General features: G+C 47.4%; 1 protein-coding gene across 1 annotated transcript; it reads right to left on the reverse strand.

Moving 5' to 3' along the window:
- Positions 1-5,369: 5,369 nt before the first annotated feature.
- Positions 5,370-10,867, reverse strand: LOC310772040 (5'-nucleotidase-like; the record flags this gene model as incomplete). Its single annotated transcript, XM_083664510.1, has 9 exons — positions 10,414-10,867; positions 9,845-10,067; positions 9,302-9,490; positions 8,296-8,493; positions 7,077-7,231; positions 6,341-6,449; positions 6,002-6,151; positions 5,638-5,838; positions 5,370-5,380 (listed from the first exon to the last, which is right to left on the reverse strand). The coding sequence occupies exons 1-9, from the start codon at positions 10,759-10,761 to the stop codon at positions 5,370-5,372; spliced, it is 1,584 nt and encodes a 527-aa protein (XP_083520636.1). The 5' UTR covers positions 10,762-10,867.
- Positions 10,868-11,470: the final 603 nt, after the last annotated feature.

The following is an 11,470-nucleotide window of genomic DNA, read 5'->3' on the forward strand; positions in this document are numbered from 1 at the left end:
TATGAGTGATCAATGATGTAATCCTGCTAATCCCACTGTGATTGTCTGCACCTGGTTGGCACACTATATAATCACTTCTGCTTTCAGAACCCGTTGCTGATCCTAACCTTCCTGAAGCTGTGCCTCTCCTTGCTCTCGTCTGATGGGAGAGATTCCTTGGACTGTACCTGCTCCTGGCTCCTTGGGGAAATAGTGACTTTATCCGTCGGTGCTCCCGACACAGTTTAGGCTATCTTTGTTATCCATTTTCACGATATTTCCTTGTTTGTTTTTGATGCCTGAAAGTCTCAGTAAAAGACGTAAACCTGCTCCTTGTGTCTGTCATCTCTGCACCTGGGTCCTAAGTCACAGCATTACAGTAGGATCAGCCCTTAAATGGACCCAGCAGAGATGGAACAATTGCGCACCGCATTTCAAATGCAGACATTAACGCTGGGCGAACAACAGACCCAGATCCAATCTCTGGAGGCCAATCTACGAGCCCTCTCCCAGTCCATGGCGGGAGTAGGTCCTTCACTCCGGCAGATCCAGCAGATCAGCACTCACCAGCAGGAGATGAGGACTACGCTCGCTACTCTCACCGCCGCGCTACAGACCCAGGCAGCTCCAAGCTCCACCCCGTCCGCTCCCGCTACCAGTGCGCTACTCGGCTCCGCTCGTCTTCCAGAACCGAACCTACCACCACCTGAGAAATATTCAGGCAACCCAGAAACATGTAGACAGTTTTTGGTTCAATGTGAACTTGCCATTAGTGCTCAGCCCATGAAATTTTCTAATGAATTGGCTAAAGTTTCGTTTGTCACACAGCTCCTGACTGGACCTCCACTGGCCTGGGCAACAGCTTTATGGGAGCAGCAGGCGGCGGCTTGCCAGAACTTTCACAACTTTGTTGCAGAAATACGCAGAGTGTTTGATCATCCCGTGACAGGCCAGGAGGCAGCGAAACGGCTGTACGCCCTCAGACAGGGGAGCGAGACGGTGGCAGAGTACACAATTAAGTTCCGCACACTGGCAGTGGCGAGCGGCTGGAACGTTCCCTCTCTTCTCACCGCATATCAGCAAGGCCTTTCTGAAGAAATCAAAGATGAACTAGCCGCCCGGGAGCAGCAGGACGATATGGAGGAACTCATCAAACTGGCCATCCGGGTAGACAACCGGATTCGGGAGCGGCGGCGCGAGAGGAGAGGAAGTTTCCTGGGACAGCAAGCTGGTCGGGTTGTGTCTCCCACGCCGATCTTCCCTGCAGATGAGCCCATGCAGATCGGCGCGGCGAGGCTATCACCAGAGGAGTGGGCTCGCCGCATGAAGGAGGGCTGTTGCCTATATTGTGGAGTAACAGGTCACTTCATTACTCGTTGTCCAAAGAGGCCAGTAAAAGACGGGGCCCGCCAGTAGAAGAGGAGCTACTGACGGGTCGTGTTTCTATACTCCCCTCTTTCCCATCTCGAATGGTCATACCGGCCACGTTATCCTGGGGCTCCAACACACATTCTCTAAAAGGTTTCATTGACTCTGGGGCTGCGGGGAATTTCCTGGATAAGACCTGGGCAAAGCAGTGGGGTGTCCCAACACGCCCACTGGAGGAATCAGTGGATATTACAGCTCTTGACGGGCGTCCCTTGGGGTCTGGTAAGATACATCACTGCACTGTTCCCATCACATTAGTGTTAGAGGGAAAACATCATGAAGAGATTTCTTTCCATTTAACTGACTCACCAGCGTTGCCTCTAGTCCTAGGCTATCCATGGTTGGCGCAGCATAATCCCCGCTTAGACTGGGCAGTAGGCCAGGTGGAGGAGTGGGGTCCATTGTGTCAGTTTTCATGTCTAAAAACCCCAGAAGAAGCAGCTCGGGGCGTGGAAGTGAAAGAAAGTGAGTCTATAAATGTAACCAATGTTCCCTCTGAATACTTAGACCTCAAAGAAGTGTTCAGTAAAAGACGGGCCACTACTCTTCCTCCCCACCGGTCTTATGACTGCCAAATAAAGCTGTTAAAAGGGACAAGTCCACCCAGGGGACACTTATATTCTCTTTCGGCACCAGAGACTGTAGCCATGGAGAAATATGTAAAGGAGGCACTGGAGCTAGGTTTCATCCGACCCTCCACATCCCCTGCCTCAGCCGGGTTTTTCTTTGTGGGAAAAAAAGACGGATCACTCCGCCCGTGCATTGATTATAGGCAGTTAAATGACATTACTGTTAAAAATCGGTATCCTCTTCCCCTGTTAGCAACGGCATTTGAACACTTGCGGGGGGCCTGCATCTTCACCAAGATTGACTTACGGAATGCATACAACCTGATACGTATCCAAGAGGGGGATGAATGGAAAACAGGATTCATCACGCCCACTGGTCACTACGAGTACAGGGTAATGCCTTTCGGACTGTCAAATGCCCCTGCGGTGTTCCAAGCATTCATCAATGACGTGCTACGGGACATGTTGAATAAATTTGTATATGCATATCTCGATGATATACTTATTTTTTCCCAGACCCGTCAGGAACATGTACAACATGTGCGTCGTGTCCTAAAGAGACTGCTCCAACACCATCTGTACGCCAAGCCAGAGAAATGTGAGTTCCATCTAAACACGGTACCTTTTCTGGGCTACATCCTCTCCCCCTCCGGAACATCCATGGATCCTGAAAAGGTGCGTGCAGTATTGGAGTGGCCCCAGCCTGCCTCCATTAAACAAGTGCAACGTTTCATGGGGTTTGCAAACTTCTATCGCAGGTTTATCCGAGGGTTCAGTTCCATCGCAGCCCCCATGAATGTTCTCACTAAAAAACTGCCCGTCCGGTTTAGCTGGACTCCCCAAGCAGCTGAAGCATTTGCCAAACTGAAACAGCTATTTACCACAGGCCCCGTCCTCATCCACCCAAACCCAGCTCTGCCTTTTGTAGTAGAGGTGGATGCATCAGAGGTGGGGGTGGGCGCCATTCTGTCACAACGTTCCCCTGCTGATAACAAGCTGCATCCATGTGCTTTTTTTTCAAGAAGGCTTGATCCGGCAGAGAGAAACTATGACGTGGGCAACCGGGAGCTTCTAGCGGTCAAAGAAGCATTGGAGCAATGGAGGCATTGGCTGGAAGGCGCGGAGCATCCGTTTGTGGTGTGGACCGACCACAAGAATCTGGCCTATATCCAAAGTGCCAGACGCCTGAACTCTCGCCAAGCCAGGTGGGCTCTCTTCTTTAATCGATTTGAATTTATTCTGTCATATCGGCCGGGGTCTAAAAACACCAAAGCCGACGCACTGTCCCGTCAGTATGATTCTGCAGATAAGGGTGCTGAGCCGGAGCTCATCCTGGCACCATCTCGGATCATCGCCCCAGTCATGTGGGGGATTGAGACGGAGGTGAAGGCGGCGCAGCATGCTGACCCAGGGCCAGAGGACTGTCCACGCAACCGCCTGTATGTCCCTCCGGGGGTGCTGACCCGTGTGTTGGAGTGGGGGCACTCGTCTCGGCTGGTGGGACATCCAGGGGGGAGGCGCACGCTGGACTTTATCGCCCGGAGATTCTGGTGGCCCAACGTCCGCAGGGACGTACTTCTATTTGTGGCAGCCTGTGTCACCTGTGCACAACACAAGAGTCCTCGTCAGCGTCCAGCAGGTTTGCTATGTCCGTTGCTTATTCCACGACGTCCCTGGTCTCACATCTCTCTTGACTTTGTCACGGGTCTCCCTCGCTCGGGGGGAAAAACGGCTATTTTGGTAGTGGTGGACCGTTTTTCTAAAGCAGCACGGTTCATCGCCCTGGCCAAACTCCCCTCAGCGAGGGAGACTGCAGTGTTAGTAATGGATCACGTGTTCCGTGTGCACGGCATCCCACGGGATGTAGTGTCTGACCGAGGTCCTCAGTTCTCTGCGCAGTTTTGGAAAGCCTTTTGCAAACTCCTTGGTGCCACTGCCAGTCTCTCCTCAGGCTTCCATCCTCAGTCAAACGGACAGACTGAGAGGGTAAATCAAGAGTTGGAAACTACATTACGCTGCCTGGCCGCTTCCGACCCCTCATCATGGAGTTTGCATCTCATGTGGGCAGAATATGCACATAACTCTCTGAAGTCCTCCTCCACAGGCATGACCCCGTTTGAGTGCCAGCTGGGCTATCAGCCGCCCCTGTTTCCAGATCAAGAACCTGAGGTGGGGGTACCGGCGGCAACAGACTTTGTGAGGCGGTGTGCGCGGACCTGGAGAACAGCCAGAGCAGCTCTATTACGAGCGAGGACCAGGTATTCCCAGCAGGCGAATCGGCGGCGACGGCCGTCAATCCCTTTTCGGCCAGGGGATAGAGTCTGGCTGTCCTCCAGAGACCTTCCACTAAGGGTGGAGAGCAAGAAATTGGCCCCGCGCTTCGTGGGCCCGTTTGAAGTGGCATCACAGGTTGGTCCAGTATCGTACCGATTAATACTGCCTGCTGCCATGAAAATCCATCCTGTATTTCATGTGTCCCTATTAAAACCTGTGGTGTCCAGTCCTTTGTCTCCTCCTGTCCCACCCCCCCCCTCCTCCTCGCTGGGTTGAGGGAGGACCTGTGTACACGGTCCGGAGGATCATGGATTCACGCCGGGTGCGCCGCAGCATGCAGTACTTGGTCGATTGGGAAGGATACGGGCCAGAGGAGAGGTGCTGGGTGCCGGCTCGAAATATCATGGACCGCACCCTGATCCAGGATTTCCAGCAACGTGGTCAAGCCGTGGGGTCGCCAGGTGGCGTCCCTAGGGAGGGGGGTAATGACACACCCATCGGAGTCCGGCCTGGTGGCTCCGCTGCGAGCTATAGGGAAGGAACTGTCCGGTGTGCTGAACCGGCCAAAGCACGCAGAGACCAAGCCGATGCTGTCCGTGGTACTAGACAATCTTCCCGCGCCACTAACAGGAGCGGGAGAAGGCAGCCTATGAGTGATCAATGATGTAATCCTGCTAATCCCACTGTGATTGTCTGCACCTGGTTGGCACACTATATAATCACTTCTGCTTTCAGAACCCGTTGCTGATCCTAACCTTCCTGAAGCTGTGCCTCTCCTTGCTCTCGTCTGATGGGAGAGATTCCTTGGACTGTACCTGCTCCTGGCTCCTTGGGGAAATAGTGACTTTATCCGTCGGTGCTCCCGACACAGTTTAGGCTATCTTTGTTATCCATTTTCACGATATTTCCTTGTTTGTTTTTGATGCCTGAAAGTCTCAGTAAAAGACGTAAACCTGCTCCTTGTGTCTGTCATCTCTGCACCTGGGTCCTAAGTCACAGCATTACAGTTATTTCTAGTTTTATCTCTGAGATGTTCATGGATAGATTTGAGAGGGTGTTATTCTTAGTAACATTGCCATCCTTGCTTAGTTTAATCACAGTTTGAGATATTAATCTACTCTACTGCTTCTCTGCAGTATCCCGGAGCACTCCGGAGTGTTATTTTCACCAGAGACATTGCTCATTGGATACCTTCTCTTTGCTCAGTGCTTGTTTATTGGCTGGATTATGCAGTGTGAAACCACAATCAACTTTGACGAGAAGGAACAATAAAGTTACTAGTGGATGGACCTGGAAAAGTACATTTAGTTTACCTTAGTTTACTGGCAAACGAGGAACATTTCATCTCAGGTAAACGTTAATGTCATCTCTGCCTCTGCTGCCTCACCTGTGTTATGCTTCAGCTTCTTCTTCTTGATCATGGTGAAGCCGTCACCTCCGTCTACGATGTAGCCAGGCACCATGACGTTGTAGTTCCTCTCCAGGTCCAGCGGTTCGTACTGGGGCACGCGGCACTCGGTGCAGAGCAGGTCCAAGCTCACCACACGCTCACCCACCGGCTTCCTCAGGTCATACTCTACATGAATGCCTGGGGTTGGTGAGGGGAAAACAAAGGTATAACCTTATGTTCAGTTGCATGTGTGTTCACTTTCCCGTGTGGGCATCAGCAGTGAGAGAAAAAACACTCATACAGGCCGGGGAAGGTAAAAAAAAATCTAAATTATTCCACAAAACGGGTGGCAGATCGAGACCTGAGACTTGAAGAAATTCTCCCGACATGCTCCCATATCTGCGTACGGAGTGTTCGAATGCCTCTTTTATGGTCGATCCCTTCAGCTGGATCAAATCAAACGTTGTTCCAAAGGGTAAGACTGAGAGGATCTCCTCCATGGTTATGGTACCTGAGAGAAGAGGTACATAATACAACTGCAAGTGAGTTCAGGGTTTCTATTGGAGCTAGTGCAATTACATTTAGAACCTCTGCTTTGTTTATAAAAGTGGTTTTCTAATGAAGCACTTAAGTATGGTACAAGTTATATGAGCTTCTGTATCATTGAAAGTTAACTGAAAGTTAACACACACAGACGCACCGTTTTTGTATCGCTCGTCTATAGCTGTCCTTATGGCTCCACTATTCAGCATGCATAAGCCCACATGATTCCACTGCATCTCATCTGGATACTTGATATTGTGATGAATCTGAAAATGTAACAGAAAGATTGTTATAGGCCTTTGGCAATACAAACTCTGCGTCTTGGAAAGAGTTGATCTCTTTTTGTTCACATCAGTCAGTTGCCATTGCAGACCATTATGGTCAAAGAAATTACTGTCCGCAATTTAACAACTTACCCCCCTCCCTCCAAAATCACACAAAAAACTAGTTATCTTGTTGAAATCCTTAAAATGATTTCCCCTCCTTCTCCCTTATTACAGAATCTGTAAATATGCAAATAGTTTTGATTTTTAAAGTTTAACTGCTGAATACTAGACATGGATTGGCTCCAAGTATTTGCGATGTCACAAAGCATGCTTAGGAAATCGCCTTTTCAGTGAGCACAGAGAAACTTTCCACTTTCAGCAGATGAATGTGAAAACAGCCTTCTAGTGTCAAACTCATACACCATTCTGCACAGTGAACCTCAACCATTCAAGTGAAGGAAGAATAATAAAAACATATTTTTGAGTGGAAGGGGTCTTTAAGGAAAACATCACTAAACATGCATTGACAGGATCTAAGGACTGTAGATCAGTGCTAACCAGTCCAAGGCTGAGAGTTCTCTGTTACTAGGAATACATTAATGAATGAATGAATGATCAGATTCTTACCATAGCGTCACAGATCAGGTTTCCTAGGTTGCACTCCCGAAATCGGCATTCCTCAAATGTCCCATTGAGGTAGACTAGGGTCTGTCCGACGTACTGCGATGAGTATTGAGCTAGGTTTACCTTCCATTTCTCTACATCAGCAAGGACATCTGGGTCTGGGAGGGTTTAGAACAAACATAAGGATTATGAAGAAAATTATGAAAATCTTCAACCGTCTTAGCCGACTCTATATGTATTTTGAATGAAGCCTCATTATTAAAAGACATTTAAGAAAATAGATTGCATTGTGGTTTATGGTGTGCTGTCGTCATTTTCATCATTTTAGCAAACGGTAAACACATTTTATTAGTTCATACCTCACAAGCAATCCAGCTGCATTGGGTATTAGGTGTTAGTAAGTCAAATTGTTTTGTGATTTACTGTAATGAGATGAATTAAAGGGATATTTCAATTTGTTTTTAGTCTAGACCTATTTTCTACTTACAAATGATGATTGGTAGAGTTTCTTCTCAGCACAATCCATGCTGTTCCTCATAGTAGCTCTGGAAAATTGGGCAAAAACGAAAGCAAGGTCAACGGGGTCACGTTCCTGTATGTACAAGCTGACTGAAGTTCACTGTAATGTACTTTGTGTGACTGTGGATGAAATCTTAGTGAGCCTCAGTCAGCTTGTACAGGAGTGTCACCCCAGTGACCTTGCTTTCGTTTTTGCCCAAATCTACAGAGCTACTATGAGGAACAGCAGCATGGATTGTGCTGAGAAAGAACTCGACCAATCCACACCATCATTGGTAAGTATAGCAAATAGGGCTAGACTTTAAAAGATGTGAACTATCCATTTAAGTATTGTTTTTAGTTGTGTCTGCATAACTCACAAAGTTGTCACCAAAAAGCATTTCAAGATGTAGCTACATTATTGTCTTAGATGTCAAAATAATTATTCCCAAATGAATCAGATTACGACTTTGTCTAGAAATGAAGCAGGAACTCCCCTCTGGCAGGAGGCTGCAGTCCATAAGGACCAAAACCTCATGCCACACAAGAAGAGTTTCTTCACATCTGCTGGCCTCATCAACAAGGCCCGGGCCTCATCGCAAACAGACGTTGTAATTTGAGTCATTTAACAGCATCTTACGTCATTTACACTTGATAGGGCCTGTTTAGTACAAGGAATGCTTTCTGAGGTGGGATGTGTGTAATTCCTGTTATAACAGTGTACCTTGAGGTATGCTGCTGTCCATGAGGATTGGGTTTCCAACAGCACTTATCACGTTCCCAGTCTTGTCAAAGGTAACCTTCAGATATCCTAGATATTTCCCATAGGCGAAGGCCTGGACCACTGGAACCTTCCTCCCATCGTTAGACTGCACCATGAAGGGGTATGGGCCTGCTGGGACTTCAGTGGATGGGGGGTTTCCTGCAGCGTGGGGAGAGGGGTGGGGGGGGAGGGAGATGGGGGATTTTTCTTAAATCTTGTGACTCAAACGGTATGTGTACTGTATGCGTATGTGTTCTAGTGATTTTTTAGGACTAAAGCAAAGATCTGAGTGTAACGTTTGTTTTGCTGAACAATAAACGCTTTAGTACAGTAACAAGGTCAGATTCTTCACTAGTTTGGTACAGATCTGGCTGATAACATGTCAGGTTCAAACCCGCTATGGTCTGAGTTTAATTCAGAGAGTCTCTAGTCAGTTACAATAAAACCCAGGCTTTTATAGCCCAGTCAGTCTCTTCTATCTGTCTAACCCCAAGGCGTGGAGACAAGCGTAGATGTTTTTCTATGTGGTTACTCGAGCTCGGCATCTCGGGGGAAGAGGAGACGCAGGTGCCTTCCAGTGTGGCCACTTGAAGCCTAACTGTCCAACCCCAAGACGTGGAACAAACACAGGAAACACATGGGAAGAGTCAGTCTCTTCTCCTATTGGTGGAAAGGTGAGACGGGCCGCCACTTCTTACATAACACTAAAGAGATAAAAGGCTGACATTGGATGAATCATTGACACAGCTCACAGTCAGTAAGCTGCTGCATCTGGCTAAATAAAGTGCCATAATGTCAAGGTAAAAATATTAGTGATTGTGTTGTTTAGCTTAGTTTACTTTCGCAAAGATGATATAGAAGGCAACTAACAAAACAAACATGATTAAAGGCTCAAGTGCGAATAAGGAGTGGATCTCAAGAGAAAATCAAGAGTTATAACTTGAGCTAGAACAGGAGCTGAGAATACCGGTGTAGAGGAACGTGTTGGTGTGCCCTCCAATGACCACATCAATCCCTCTCACTCGCTTGGCAATGTCTTTGTCCACATCAAAGCCAGAGTGTCCCAGGGCAATGATCTTATTGTAGCCCAGGGTTTCCAGCTCATCCACCTGCAGCTGGATGGCCTTGACCTCATCCTCAAATGTCAGGTGTGGGCCTACAACACACGGAACAGAGGGGAGCCTTAATTACATCATCATGGTCATACTCCATCTCTCTGAACAGCAGAGGAAACGGGATGCAACCCCATGACTGATTGACTTTGAGCTTGAGAAGACATGCAGCTATAAAATAGAATATTCATGGACAAATTAGATCTCTGAGGCACCTTTCCTGTCTAGAAAACAAATACACATTAAAGACCAGGCCTGGAAATCAATATGCTATCTGGAACTGAACTGGCTTTTGATGATGTTTCAACATTTCATTATGCGCCATGCAACAATGCGACAGCACCATCATGGCCTTTGTCACTCACACTTAATATAAGATAATGGGTGGTATATTTTACCTGGTAAGGATAAGAATGGTGTCTCTGATGTAGTGTATCCAATCACTGCAACCTTCTCAGAGCTCACGTTAAGGACTGTGTATGGCTGATACAAGACACTGAATTTGGGGGCCAGAGTCTTGTCAGTTTTGATGTTGGCACTCAGCATCCTGCAGTTTACTTTCTGCAGGAAGGGTTGGATGAGACCTTCAACTCCATTGTCAAACTCATGGTTTCCAAAAGCCTATGAATCACAAGAAAAACATGTCATCTCTCTCTCGCTCTCTTTCTCTCTCTCTCTCTCTCTCTCTCTCTATCTCTCTCTCTCTCTCTCTCTCTCTCTCTCTCTCACACACACACACACACACACACACACACACACACACACACACACACACACACACACACACACACACACACACACACACACACACACACACACACACACACACACACACTCACTCACTCACTCACTCACTCACTCACTCAACCATTAAACCAGCAGCACAGCAACCTAACCATGAATGAATCACTTGCCCATGTGGTTCCATATAAAAAAAGACAGATTTCCATTAAAAGGAGTATTTTACCATGGCGTCATAACCAAGTTTGTTCATGAAATACGCAGCTTCGGCGCCTTTGTAGTAGTTGAACCAGACAGTTCCCTGAAACTGGTCTCCAGCATCCAGCAGCAACACGTTCCGCTCCTTTTTACGGATCTCCGTTAGTTTGGTGAACCTCCTGGCCACCCCGGCAAAGCACGGGCCACTTTCTTTGCATTTCCCCGAGTCTTCACTGGTCTCCTCGATCCGTGCATGGTTGTCGTTGGTGTGAAGCAGTGTTACCTCGAAAGTAAACACTTTATCCAGATGGTTCACAAGGAGTAAGAGGCAAAACGAGGTCAGGGCAGCGCACAGACGCATCCGGACGGCGCACATTGTTTCGCTCTGCGTAAAAGCGCATGAGTGAGAGAGCGGTGTCCAAAACACAAAGTGAGTGGGTTCACTATGCGTAGGCTTTCCCCAAAAGGTTTCTCAAGGTTCTCATATTCTCATGAAGTGGAATACCGCTAGACCCCTCCCTTCCGGAAAAAAGAACGGGGGAAAAAAAGTCATAGTCATTCTAGATTACATAATGCACATATGTCTATAGTAGCTCTCACCATTTCTTTCTTTCTTTCTTTCTTTCTTTCTTTCTTTCTTTCTTTCTTTCTTTCTTTCTTTCTCTCTCTCTCTCTCTCTCTCTCTCTCTCTCTCTCTCTCTCTCTCTCTCTCTCTGTATTGATTCATAAATAAATAAAAATGTGGTTACAGCCATTCCCCCTCCAAATAATATCCTCTCTATAATTAAATAATATCCTCTATCAAACTGTCTCTATAATCAAATATTATCCTCTATCAAACTGTCTCTATAATTAAGAATGCAAGCAGAGGCGGTTGAGGCTGTAATCACTACTGGCGGAAGTGCCTGCTTTGATCTCTGTCTGTTCTGTTGAATAAACAAACTGTTCTTCATCCACCAGCACCCCTTAGTGGATAGACTTGGAAAAGTTCATGAAAATAATCTAAAGCTCTCTGGAACACAGAGGGTGTTTGAGCATCAAAATCAACATTTCCTCATAAGGTTTGAACATAAACACTAGTACAT

This window comes from Poromitra crassiceps, assembly GCF_964638095.1.
Source record: "Poromitra crassiceps genome assembly, contig: HAP1_SCAFFOLD_1796, whole genome shotgun sequence".
Taxonomy (NCBI): Eukaryota; Metazoa; Chordata; class Actinopteri; order Beryciformes; family Melamphaidae; genus Poromitra; species Poromitra crassiceps.